Source organism: Nicotiana tabacum, chromosome 8 (genome assembly GCF_000715075.1).
Source record: "Nicotiana tabacum cultivar K326 chromosome 8, ASM71507v2, whole genome shotgun sequence".
Taxonomy (NCBI): domain Eukaryota; kingdom Viridiplantae; phylum Streptophyta; class Magnoliopsida; order Solanales; family Solanaceae; genus Nicotiana; species Nicotiana tabacum.
The window spans coordinates 186,190,578-186,205,455 of NC_134087.1; the positions used below are offsets into that span (position 1 = coordinate 186,190,578).

Consider the following 14,878-nt stretch of genomic DNA (forward strand, 5'->3'; position numbering starts at 1 on the left):
TTTGCTAATATGAACTATTTCTATAAAGAACCATATAAATATGATTAGGCACTTTATTCTTTTTGGTTACCAGAACAAAAATACAGTAGAGTACTAATACAACGACATCAAACACAATAACATAATTTGCAATATCGATTATTGGTTAATAGTTCTTTTTTACTATAAAATTGCAAGTAAAGAACAAACAATACATTAACATTGACAATCAACTAAACTTATTTATAGCTTAAAGATCATGAACCTATAATCATAGTGAGGCAAGGCGGCTTCAGTTGAGAATTTAACGCAACTGCATTCATAACTCTCATAAATGCCTTTGCTCTAGCAACCCTCACCCACTTGCCTTATCAGTCCCTAATTGTAACACGGAAAACCTAAGCTAATTGGTCCCCTTGAGGAACATATTGTACATATGTAATTTTGGACTATTTAGTAGAAACAAATAAGTTTTATCAAACTTATCTCTTCAGAAAATCATTATGAACTCCAACTAATAAACCTTTCAAAAATAATGAAATTTTCAAATAATGCAAACCTTTTGAAAATCATGCAGTAGAAAGATTAGTATCAATAGCGTATTATCTGAAAATCATGCTCGATCCCTCCCTTTTCAAGTCGATCCCTTTTGTTCTTGAATCAGATTCTAATGTCTAACCTTGTCGAAACAAGAATTTTGATTTTACCTTTTTAGTGTCAAACTATAGCGTTTGAATCGATGTTGAAGCATACCAATTTTATTTTCAATATCTTGTGGTGAACGTCTGGACCCCATAATGTCTAGTTCAAAGGGTTGGGAAGCCAACTGCTAGTTTATAATCACTTTCTTTTGTAATTAGATATTCGTCCTAGATTTTCCTGGATGAAGGAACAGAGAGTGATCGACGAACAATTTACTTAGTTTAAACAATTCTATGCAACAGTTATTCCAAAAATCAAGATAATAAGAACGGAAAAGGGCTAGAAATGTCCCTCTACTATCTAAAATAAGTCATATCTAGCCCCCGTTATACTATTTAATTAAAAAAGTCCTTACCGTTTGTGACCAGAAATTAAAATGTCCCTCCACCGTCTACTCTACCATTTAAAATTAAAATATCCACTCGGCAATCTTTGATTGGATGGTTTAAACCCACCCCTATTTTTTTAATTAACCCACGACCCGGTTCATTTTATCCGACCCACCCGTAAATCGCTTAAAGAACACCCCAAAACAGATCGGTCCTCTCATTCAAGAACAAAAGCTAGGGTTCTTCAAGAAAGGTTACTCTTAGTAGAGGGCTACTCCAATTTCTTTCATTATCAGTTATTTGATCCAAACCACGCTGTAAATATTGTCCAAAAAAGTGGTTTGGCATGTCGGAAAATAGTTATTCATCCAAAAGGAAGTGCCACTGTGGGAAATTTGCTAACCACTTCACTTCGACTACTCTTTTTAACCCTGAACGGAGATTCTACAAGTGTCCAAAACCACAAGTAAGTGATTATTAAATTCTGTCATGTTTGAAATTTTTTATAGTTTAACGAATTGTTTCCCTTATTTGTTTGAATTGTATTTTGATATTATAGGATACTTCATGTGGTTATTGGAAATGGTCAGATGATCCTATTCCCGATAGAGCGCTTGTTGTAATCAACAATTTAAGGTCTCAGTTGGATGCGGCAAATGCTAAAATTAGTACTTTGAAGTCATCGTTGGACAATGTTAACATTGAAAGGGATAAATTGAAGGAGAAATTGATCGCTGTGAAGGCAAGAAACCATGTTCAAGTGACTAAATTAGAAGAGAAAATCCTCAAGATGAAGATTTTCACTATTATTTTATGTACCCTTTTTGTTGGAATTGTAGCCGCTAGAGTAATGAATTGAACTTTAGCTGCTAATGTATTGTTGGAATTATGTAGGCTCATATACCATATGAGTTCACTTTTGTTTAGACTACTTCAAGCCTTGTAACATTGATGTTTTAAGTTAATGTTTAAGTTCTAATGTTAATTGCTTGCTTTTATTGGTTCGCCTGCAGATTTAAGTTTAAGTTTAAGTTACTCCTTGTTTAAGTTCCATTTTGAAATTGGTCTTGATGTAAACTTGAAGTTTAAGATGCTATATATTAGTTGGTTGTTCAATATTAACACAAAACTGTCCAGTGAATATAGTGAACACAAAACTGCAAACTGCAAATTCAATATTAACACAAAACTGTGCAATGAACATAGAGAACACAAAACTGCAAACTGCAAATTCAATATCATGAGCACACAGTGAACATACTGAACATTAAATAATAACACAAAACTGCAGATTCAAAACTACAGATTCAACACAATGAACATACTAAACATTAACTGCAAAATTGCAGATTCAAAACTGTAGATTCAACATAGTAACTGGATATTTCATTACACAAAATAAATCCAGATTTGTGGAGACATGGATGCCATATTATACCCCCTAATACTTTCACAAACATGGTGATAATATGACATCCAACCCCAACATTCAGCAAGAAGTCTTAAAAGACTACACAAAATAGGAAATGTACTATCACATGGCAGTAATTACAACCCAACAAACTATACAAAAACAACATATTTAGTTCTATTACAATAGACTTCAGTTTTTCCCCTTCTTAGCTTCAGCTTATCCACTTTCTTTCTGCTTTGCATCTCCAGCTAACTTCGAGTTACAACATTTTTTCCTTCCCATTTGAGGCCTGCTCGTTTGAAAGGAAGTGATGATGGAATACTAACACCATTTGATTCACCAGTGAATGAAATTACCCTTACACTTGAAGTTTGAGGTGGTTTTTGCCTTTGCAGAAGTCTTGTTTTAGATTCCGACACAGTTGTTGGCCTTGTAACTACATCTGGATCAAGTTCAGGTTGCTCACACTCAGTGAATGGACTGTTTGATTGACTGTGCACTGATGGTGTAGGCATGAACACAAAATTTGAGCCTTGAACACTCGACTGACTTGCTTGACTAGATTGGGGTGTTGTTAGGTGTATCTCTTCTTCTGATTGTTGCCCCACACTTTCATCTTCATCAACTAGATATCTAGTATTTTGCATTGCCCTTTTTTGCCATTGGTGGCTATTGTTAACAAATAAAAATAGTTAGATAAAGTAGATGTTAGTATTGTTAACAAGTAAAATAAGTTAGATATGGTGAGAGGTATTACCTTCTCACAACCTCTTGCATTATGATTTGGCTCTCCACAATTGGTGCAAGTCATTACTCTCCCCTTTCTTGAAGCTGCCCATTCACTTTGCCTTTTGATTGCCTCATCTTTTTGTCTTGTTCTCTTGATTTTAGGACTCCCAGTCATCTTGACGAACTCAGGTGGTTCCATTGCTTATGATGGATCTACCTTCCAGAATTTTTCACCCCTAACTGGCTGCAACTTGTACTTGTAGGTAAGTAGATATGCTTCTTTGTTGTACCACCAATTGATTTCATTCATAGGCTCCAACATTTTTAATTGCAGGGATTTAATTTCATGTGGGCATGGGATTCCAGTAAGATTCCATCCCCTACATGTGCATTTTTTCAAAACCATGTTTACAGTGTGCTTATCTGTCCCTTCCCTGAATTCATAGCCATTGTCACCATTGTTGTCCACATAGCAAGAAGTGTTAGCTATCTTGAAGTATTCATTGTAAAGCTTCAAACTATGTGGACTGAAATCATTTACCCATGACCTCACAGCTTCCTCCATTTCCCTCAACTGGTTCATCAACTTTATCCTTATCTCCTCAAGCATTTTAATGATTGGCTTTTGCCTTGCTTCAACCAGCCATGCATTCACTGACTCAGTGAAGTTATTCTCAACTTTTTGGTTCTTGCACACAGTATCAAAATAGGCTCTACACCAAGCCTATGGAGGATAGAAGGGCTATGTTTAATACTGAGATGTATACCTGTTGATACATATATCCATGGTTTCTATATTTCTCAGATTTATTTCTTTTCTGTGTTGATAACTTTCAAGTTTATCTTCATAGAATTCAATTTCATTTTCTATAGTTAATAAAGCTTTATTACGCAATCTATTATATCTAATTATGTCTTTGCAGGTTTTAATATTGTGTTTAACACAATCTATTTTTCTATTTATGTTACTGAGGGTTTTAAGAAGTTTCCATTTCTGGGTGTTATAGAATCTGTTTATAAATGAAACATTTAACAATGATTCAGTAGCTTCCTTACTCAGTTGCCCAATACTCTTCAACTGATCTTTGAAATCTTCCTCATAAGAGCTCCAGGAACTCCACCATAGCAACTTCTTGAACTCATCTGTCCTCCATCTCTTGCACCAGTTTGCCTCTATGTGCTTCACACAAAATCTATGGTGTGAATCAGGTAGAACATTCTGGACTACCTTAATTAATCCCTACAAAATGAAAGTGAATATTAGCAAACATGCAGTACTACAGGTAATTAACAACAAATTGAAATGAAAGAAATAAAGACATCTGGACAGAATTCATACCTTCTGCATATCTGACATAAAGGTAATTCCCTCACTATATTTGAGATCCAATAACATTTGAAGCAATTCCAAGAACCAGGTCCAAGTCCTTTTGGTTTCTTTATCAACAACTGCCCATGCTACTGGATAAGACTGATTATTGGCATCTAGAGCTACAGCAAGCAATAGCTGACCTTTTGTTTTTCCTTTCAAAAAGGTACCATCTAAGCCAATAAATGGTCTCACCCCTTCTCTAAAACCCATCTTCAATGCTTAAAAGCAAGTATACATTCTCAAGAATTTTCTTTTACCTTGTTTAAGGGCATCCTTTGACAAATTAATGACTATATCACTGCCCGGATTACTTACTCTAAGCCCATTGGCATATGCCTCAAGTTTATTGTAATCATCTGTGAAGTTACCATCCAGTTTCTCTAAAATCAACCTCTTAGCCCTCTTGCACTCCATAACTAACATTAACATTGAATGTGTTTTTCAGTTCTACTCTCATCTCTTTTATCTTAAACTTTGAGTTATCTTGCACCTTCTTCTTGAAGTAATTTGCTATTGTATAATAATCAACCCTAGAATTCTCAAATGCTTCATCACATGTATGTTTTGATTTTAAGGTCTTTACCCTAATCCCAGGAAGGTCCCCATCTAGAGTAATATGAACAATAAAGGGGCAGTCAAATACACATCCATATCTTAGCCTTTTTGGAGAACTTTTCAACAACTTTAGTTCCTTTTTGTTTGCTAAGGCATAGAAGTTGAGATATTTTCTTGCTTCAGGTATATCCTTAAAGCTCATACCCTTATACAATTCCTTATAATTATCCAAACTAGGCATAATCTCTCTTTTCTTTTGATTAACAAATGTTTGTAATTCATCACTATCATACTCTACCTCTCCAGAATTAGAATCAGATTCACTTTCAACATCACTACAATCAATACCAACTTCATTTAATATAGTATAAGACTCAGAATGATGGACTATGTTTGTCACACTAATAGACTGCTCACACTCATCTACAATATAGAAATGAAGAGCCTTGAATTCATCAGAGATTAGTCACAAGATATGTCTTATACCATCATCATCCTCAATCTCATAATAATTACCAGATGAACCATTCACAATTAGTTGTTGAACACCTACATTTCCTAACTCATTAATGTATAAATCCACTAGATATTTGTACGATAGAAGTTCAGAATCATAACCTTTCTTGATATGGGACAACTTCTTTGAATACAAGACATGTGGGCTTGTGATCCAGTCCCCACCATAATGCAAGATTAGGTCCACCAATGGCATCCTTGTAATTTTGTAAAGGTAACAATAAAAAATACCTAAACAATTAAAAAATACTAATAAAGAATACGGGGACAAACAACAAAAATATAAATAACATAAACAATACCAATAAAGAACAATATCTAAGCAATTAAACAAAACAGAATTATAAATCATGTATGGATTTAGGGGAACACAAATAACATGTAACAACTAGGGGACCACAAATAATTCAAGTAGTAAAGGCCCACTAATACTAAAATATTCACAAATTTCAGTTGTGAGGGAACAACATTCAACACACCCAGCACACACATATGCCAGACAAGAAAACGACTAAAAGGAACAAATAAACCCCACATTATCATATCTTACCAACTTTAATGCTTACAAAATTCAGAAAAGACTAAAACAAAACACATGCAAAGACATTCCACACAAGAAAATAAGACAAAAAGGTCAGAAAGTAACATCTTAAACCAAGACATAAGAAAACAAAATATATTAAAGCCCCAAAACGATTTGAGCATAAAACCTTAAGAATAAACTAAGACAAATACACATAGAGGAGAGATAAAAAAAGTAATATTACGCAGATTAAACATACCTTTTCAGAAAATTGATTCTTTAATCGGCAGCATCGACTAAGAGAAGGCTTTGTTAAAGAACCCTAACGTTTGGTCTCGTGGTTTTGTTCTTGAATGAGGACCGATCTGTTTTGGGTGTTCTTTAAGTGATTTACGGGTGGGTCGGATAAAATGAACCGGGTCGTGGGTTAATTAAAAAATGGGGGTGGGTTTAAATCGTCCAATCAAAGACTGTCAAGTGGATATTTTAATTTTAAATGGCGGGTTAGACGGTGGAGGGATATTTTAATTTCTGGTCACCAACGGTAAGGACTTTTTTAATTAAATAGTATAACGGGGGCCATATATGACTTATTTTAGATAGTAGAGGGCCCTTTCTGGACCTTTCCGAAATAAGAAATCAAAATTCACCTTATAACTGTACGACCAACGCGAATAAATTGTCCAGGAAGAGAGAAGATTGAAAGAGACAGAGGAAATTGGAAGAGGAGTTGAGCACTGACAATTTCGAGGAAGAACAGTGTGAAGTAGAGTATAGATGTTGTTCGTTTGAGCGGTGTAAGGAACGTGGCAAAACTAAAGTAGGGTTAGCGCGTGACTTTTGCCAAAATATTTGTAATTTTCCCAAAATACCCCGGACGACCCCAAGCTCCTCAAACTGTCGCTTATTAATAAGGGGAATAAGAATTTGGACACTTTAGAGTAAGTCTGGCATGTGGGCAATCAGGTGCTATCATCGTATTATAATGATTATTCTGACGTCAGAGCAGATAGGACTACCAATCCCAGAGTGAATTAACCTTGTCTGAACTACCACCTTAGTTTACTAGACCTTGGGAAATTGGCTAGTTACCTTGGCCCGGCCCCGGACCAGACCCGCGAACTCATATGGGTAATGGGCCTAAACGGGACTAATCGTTTAAGTTCGGGATCAGGGGAGGTAGGCCTGCTAAGTGGGCCGGTTACGTTAAAAAGCCTATTAGGATCGAACCGTTTGAGCTCGAGACCGGGTGCTAAGTAGGCCAATTCAATCGATCTTAAACGGTCCTAAACGGGCCCAACGACTATTTTTTAAAAAAAAAAATTGGGTCCGCGACCAGGTGCTAAGTGGGCCGGTCCAACATGTCCAAAACAGGCTCAAACGGGCCCAATGACTATTTTTTAATCATTGCAATATTTAAACAATGGACGTTGTCTTGCAAAAATAGCCGTTTGGGCTTTGTAAAATAGCCATTTAACCCCCCAACTTTGTTTTAACCCCAAACTTTTTATAATTGTACTTTTTCCCTATTTTCAACTATAAATGCCCCCTCATTCTTTCATTTTTCTCACAAAATCATCAATCTCTCTCTAATTTTCTTCTATAATTGGTTACTTTATTGTTGCAATTTGTGTGAAAAAAATATGAAGTTGGTGAATTGAAGTATTCTAAGTCTTCAAGTCTTCAATGATAATTAATTTTCAACAAGTTATTCGTCAATTCGGTAAACTCGTTCCAACTCTTTAGTTTTAATATTATTATTTTGTTTGTTTTATTTACTTTGTATAATTATAATTAAGATGGCCTATTTCTTAAGAAAATATTTAGTAAAAATAAGGGAAAATCCAAGAGTGGTGAATCTAGTGGTCAATCTATTCCTCCTCTAATTTTTCGGGCTCCCCTACCAAAACCCCATACCCGCCTTCCACCTGCTCCTATTGTTGATAGTAATAATACTTTATTATAATTTACTGAGAGTCAATATGTGCATAATGTTGGAGGTGGTGAACACTTAGATCATGAATATATGAATTCTCTTTATGATAATCGAACTATTGATGAATAAGATCAGCAGGAAATAGATTTGGATGAAACGCAACCGAATGACGATACACCCACTAGTCATGTTGCTGAAGTTAACCCAACTAATCCAAATGATGCCCCATCTGACCCCCCATTACTACCCCTACTTTTTCTAGACAGCCTTCTAAACGGGCTGAAACATCTCTTGTTTGGCCATTTTTTATTCAAATAAGAGAAAAAATAAAGCTAAATGTAAAACTTATGGCAAAAGGTTAGTTTTTAACTATGTTACTCGGGGGAGGGGAGAAGTTTGAGGAGACACATAATGATACACCCTCAAGATAAAGTTAAATATTATCAAATGAAAGCTGCAGCTAGGGGGACAAGTCTACCTAGTCAGGCTGACCTTAGTACCGGGTCAAATCAATTTCAACCGGGAATTAACACTGTTACCGATGGTATTTTATATTATGATCCAAAAAAAGATCGGGAAGAATTGGCAAAAATGGTTACTGTTATGTGCTTACCCTATAGTTTTCCTTCTAACCCTCACTTTGTGCATTATATTAGAAGAGTTTTTAATCCTACTTATAAATTTTCCTCGCACAACCGTAAAGAGCGATATTTATAAATATAAACAATATCTGCGCTATTTATTTACTCATATTAATTATCGTATTTCTATTCGATATTGGTAGAAATGGTAATGACTGTGATTATCTTACTATTACTAGTCATTGGATTGATGAGGTTTGGATAATGCAAAAGCGTATTATTGCTTATAGAATAATTGATAAGGTTTGGATAATTAACGTCACACAGGGCAGCTTATTTCTAGCACGGTTACGGATATTTGTAGATATTTTTGCATTAGTGATAAAATAATGTCAATTTCAATGGATAATGCTTCTAGTAACACTAATGTTGTAGCCTTGCTTACCACTACACTAAATCCTGCATTTAGTAACATTTTTCATGTTAGGTGTATTTGTCATATTTACCATTTAATTGTGGGTGATGGTGTCGCACCTCCTTTTTCTGCGCCCGAGAGGCGCATGGGGAGTTTTCTCCAATTTGAAGGACAGTCGAAACGGGATTTATTTAATTATTTCAGAGTCGCCACCTAGGAATTTTAAGGCGTCCCAAGTCACCAGTTTTAATCCCTGAATCGAGGAGAATATGACTCTGTTTATTATTCTGCGAACCAGAAATCCTGAGTAAGGAATTCTGTTAATCCGGAAGAAGGTGTTAGGCATTTCCGAATTCCGTGGTTCTAGCACGGTCGCTTAACTGTTTTTATTATTGGCTTAATTATCTTGATTTTACTAAATACGTTTTTATTGCATGATTTTACTACCGCTTTTTACTTATTGTTTACAATTATATGGACGAATTACGCGTACGTATATTCGTATTATATACTTTTAATAATTACCGGGGATCGTGCCACGCGTACGTGTACACAATAAAATTGTCCATGTTATAGTTTTTATAAAATATATATTCGAAAATTAAAAATAAAATCAGGAACATCATCACCCTTTTTATTTAGATAATGAACTGCACACCTCGGGTTATATGAAATTATTTTGACATCCGCGGAGAAATCATTTTTATTAAAATATTCGCTCGAAATTGCGCGTACGCATAATCCGAATTTGCTTTTTTTTATAATCAGGGTGCGCGAACGCATCCCTGATTGCGCAAAATCTTTGTTAATAGTATTATGGCCTTTTTCCCCAAATTGTTTATTATATCATGAGAAATCTCCATTTAAGATACCCTTGAATTCTTGAAAAAGAACTTGTAATTTATTAAATGTTACCCGTCGATTATAATTTCCGGATATAAATTATATTCAGCCAGACTATTCAAATTCAAAGAAAAGCATAAAAATATGATTAACACTATTTTCGGCAAATACAACATATATATCTATATGCCCAATAATGAATTGTATATGAAACTAAAAATGATTTATAAAGGGAAGAATATTTTTCAAGAATGTTTATTATTTCTATTTAGTGCAAGTCCTATTTCTAATTGTCGTTGATATAAAGTGTTGCAATTTGTATATCTCATCTTATTCTCATATACTTGCTTTTAATCTAATAGGCCTAATTATTTATTTAGGATGGTAAATAGGCATCAAATTGATAAGAGAAGGAATTATTATACAAATTGATTAACAACATTGCCTTACATGCCACATATTTGTATGTCTTGAAACATTCGTAGCACTTTAACATCATAATGAACCATAACAACTCAACTTACCATCCACTAATGGTTCTATAGATACCTGTTATAATGCCACATAAGAACGTACAACTTATATCATTCCTTCCACAACTAAATCAGATATCAGAATAAACTAGCAATATGGTTTTGACATTTTCACGCTATTCTTTATTCAACTAACAACGTCACAAGGCCTAGTTAATGGCCAATCTTTATGTCATGTTTCCTACCTTGACAGTTCAAACATGACTAAACTAATGAGATGAAAGGCTAACATTATTACAAAGCTTTATACGAATTTCAAAGTAAGACAATTAACTCATAGCTATCAAATTGAATTCACTACTAATTAACTAACATGAAACAAAAATGAAATTTAAACTGATGAACTTGGACAAATGGAAAACAGAATTGCAATTCAAGCTTCATTGATTAGTCATGTTGAATCTCTTTCCAACATAAAATTTAAAAGACATGTACCTGAAAATGAAGGTAGAAGGAGTAAATTTCAGCAGTAGCAGCAATAACAAAATCATTAGAATGTACCGATAAAACAGCAAGTCTGAACAAGACCCGTTAACCCAGATGAACAGTGACAGAAACTTGAGGGAAAGATTTCAGATTCAAACTGAATAATATTCACACAAAAATAATTGCACAAACAACGGACTGATTCTAGGAGGATAACATTTTTTCAGATTTCAATTTCTTCCTGTTTCGGATTCCTGTTTCTGACTATATTTTTTTTTCTGTTTCTGTTTTCTTCTTCCTATTTTTTAAAACTCTCCTCTTAAAATCTGATTTTTCTTCTCCTTTCTTTCTTTCTGTCTTTCTCTCCTTTCTTTCTCTCTCAAAGACTGATCTTTTTCTCTTTTAAAATCTGCCTGAAAGCTCTCTTTTTTCCTTATTTTTCTTTTTTCAAAGAGCTCTCCTCAATCAGTCCCAATCTCCCTCTATTTATACAGGGCTGTCTTGTACCCTTCTAGTGCTGCCTGGACCCTTTTTCTCCTTTTAAAATCAGAAAGTTTCCATTAAAACTACTTTTGAATACTTTAAATCCTATTGAGTGCTATTATCCTGTTTTTCAGCAGCCCATTACCCTTTGTTTCCCACTATCCTATTAAATTAAAACCATTAACAAACCACTTTCAGCCCATTACTATGTCACATTACCCTTACTGTTTTATCCCAGAAATATCCAGATTTACTGTTTTCTACTGGTATTACTGCCTTAAATCCAGCATCTTAACACTACAAATTTTAAAATCTGTATAAGCCTGATTATTAATCTGTTTTAAGACAGCTACAACCAATCCTAAAGTTTGGACTGAATCTTGACTAAGAATGTAACCTCCTAACACAATTACATCCAATCAACATTTGTAGAATCACACCGAATTCAGAACTAACATCATAACAACATATCAATGAAATCATTATAACAATTCAGACTAGACTTAAACATTAAATCAAGATCAAACATACACAGGAGCATTGTCAATATACTGACAATGCCCTGTTCAGAAAACAATATATACACATCATACATTTGAATTTACTGATTTGCAAACAAACATGATTTAATTGACAAATATTAATCAGTAGACTATTTACAACATTTGTCCATAATCAGTCTAAAACAATAGAGGCAGACTGTTTCCATTAGCATTATCATAAATGAGAATTCACAATATAACTAATCGACGAACTTAATCGAGTCGATTACTCACATTGTAAATAATCACGAACAATAGAAACAATTTCATATTTTGAGCATATAGACGGGTATGAGACAAAAAATGACAGAATTAATCAAAACAAAAATGTAAAAAATTAACAAGTTATTAAAACAAACGAAAATACATACAGAATACACAAACAGAAATAGAACAGTACCTCTAAATTTTAATCAAACTCGAATTCAACTTGGCTTCGGATTTTGTTTGAAATCAAACAGACCTTAGTCGAAGTATTTTCCACTGAAAATACTTCGACTAAGGTCGATTAAACCTCAATCTTTCATCTGAAGTGAACAGAATCCAAAAATCTGGTATTTCTAGGGTTCTTGAAGGTTCGATTTGGGACTTAACCATTTCTGGTCAGATTCGAGGGGGACCAAATATGACACAAGGGTGAGGGTAGACTAGGGGTCATTTGGTGTCAGTTTAGAACGGATCTGAGTTTGTTCTTGTTTGGTCCGAATCTTCAAAAGAAGATTCGAGAAGCTCGGAACTGATTCGAGCCAAACAAACTTCAGATCCATAACGAGGCATGCTAGGGGGTACTATGGTGTTATTTTGGAAGCCATTGGAAAGGTTTGAGTTTTCAGACCCACCTTCGATTTAGTATTCGAAGATTTGGGGTCTGATTCGAAGGAAACTAAGGTCAGATTTGTGTAGAGGATGTTCAGGGGGTTCTAGGGTGTTATTTTGGTGACCGGCGGCGTTGATGCCGCCGGGTTTCAGGCGGTGGGATTCTAGGGCGGCTAGGGTTAGGGGTGGGTCTGAGGAAGATGATGATGAACAGTGGAGAGGGGGGGTTTAGTTAGGGGGCCGGGGTAAGGATTATGGGCTTATATAGGGACGGGGTGGGTTGATGCTGACCGTTAGATCTAGTAGGATGAGAGGTCAGGATTTATTCACTTAACCAAACGATGTCGTTTGGTTTAAGCTGGGGGGACGGGTTGAACCGGGTATCGGATCGGGTACGGGCTATGGGTTACGGTTCGTGGGATCTCAGTCGTTGGTTGGCTTTGATCCAACGGTCTTGATAAAGTGTGACCAAACGTCGTCGTTTGGTCTTGGCTTTAAATTGGACCAGACAGGCTGTTTGGATTAGGCTGTGGGGGGGATAATTTGATTTGGGCCTGGATTTTAATCCAGGTCCAATTTTTTTATTTTACAACTTGTATACTTTTTATTTTCTAATTTTATTATTAATTAATAAAATCCTAATCAAAAATTATAAAAACAAAATTATCATTACAATAATATTAATTATCTTTTAATAACCATTAACGCGTAGATAAAACATTAATCACACAGTGGAATATAAAAAATAGAACGAAATGCATATTTTGGTGATTTTATTTAAATTATCTTTCAAATACATAATTAAATCCTATATGCATGCAACATGTATTTTATTTTAATTTTCATTTTATTATGACAAAGTAAACATTTACGGACATAACACAAATATTTAACACCACGCAAATTCAAAAATTACACAGTAAAAGAAATTTATTTTATTTTTTTGATTTATTTTGGAGTAGTTTTCGTAAGGAAAAAATCACGTGCTCACAGCTGCCCCTCTTTGTGCGGAAACTCGAAGAGTTTTCGTGCAAAGATAAAGTGAGCGGATACGAGCGATTTTTGCCCGTTCAAATACTCCGTGGGAAGCATTTTTTGAAAGATTTGACCGAACCTCTGCTTCAAAGGTTTCCTACATATCCTTGGCTATAAAGGAATCAGGTCAATGTAGTTCGGGAAGTTTTGGGTAGCTGGGACTACCGTGGGACTGTGATGTTACTGCTGCTTCGTGCTGTTTTTACTGCTTGCTGACCTCCTTATTACACCTTACTTCAAAGGAAATACAAAAAAGCTAAACTAGACTATGGTACATGAATTATAAAAATCTTATCTAGATCATGCCCTTGCGTTTCTTGTTGTCTTGATATCTTGGTGACTCTTGGACATTTGGCTTATTCCGTATTCCTTTTCATTGTGTCTCGTATTTTCTTTTGGGACTCTTGTTGTTTCTTGCTGGGGATTTTGTTGGACTTCTCTGCTTTATCTTCTTCTAAATGTGCTCCTTTATCATATGAGCGGGCTTTTGATTTCAAAACTTCAATTGCATTCCCTCGTTCTCCAGGTGGGTACCTTGACTGCTTCTTTTCTTTCTTCATCCTTGTTCTCCAGGTGGACGCCTGACTTCTTTTTAAATTCTCCATTCTCATTCTCCAGGTGGACGCCTGACTTCTTTAATTCTTATCCTCATTCTCCAGGTGGACGCCTGACTTCTTCTTTTCTCATCCTCATTCTCCAGGTGGACGCCTGACTTCTTCAATTCTTCATCCTCATTCTCCAGGTGGACGCCTGACTTCTTTAATTCTTCATCCTCATTCTCCAGGTGGACGTCTGACTTCTTTAATTCTTCATCCTCATTCTCCAGGTGGATGCCTGACTTCTTTAATTCTTATCCTCATTCTCCAGGTGGACGCCTAATTTCTTTAATTCTTCATCCTCATTCTCCAGGTGGACGCCTGACTTCTTTAATTCTTATCCTCATTCTCCAGGTGGACGCCTGACTTCTTTAATTCTTATCCTCATTCTCCAGGTGGACGCCTGACTTCTTCAATTCTTCATCCTCATTCTCCAGGTGGACGCCTGACTTCTTTAATTCTTATCCTCATTCTCCAGGTGGACGCCTGACTTCTTTAATTCTTCATCCTCATTCTCCAGGTGGACGCCTGACTTCTTTAATTCTTATCCTCA

General features: G+C 35.3%; 1 protein-coding gene across 1 annotated transcript; it reads right to left on the minus strand.

The window, feature by feature from the left end:
- Positions 1–3,355: 3,355 nt before the first annotated feature.
- LOC107796236 (uncharacterized) lies at positions 3,356–4,735 on the minus strand. The gene is made up of 3 exons (XM_016618984.1): positions 4,493–4,735; positions 4,181–4,393; positions 3,356–3,877 (listed from the first exon to the last, which is right to left on the minus strand). Exons 1-3 carry the CDS (start codon positions 4,733–4,735, stop codon positions 3,356–3,358), a joined length of 978 nt encoding a protein of 325 aa, XP_016474470.1.
- Positions 4,736–14,878: the final 10,143 nt, after the last annotated feature.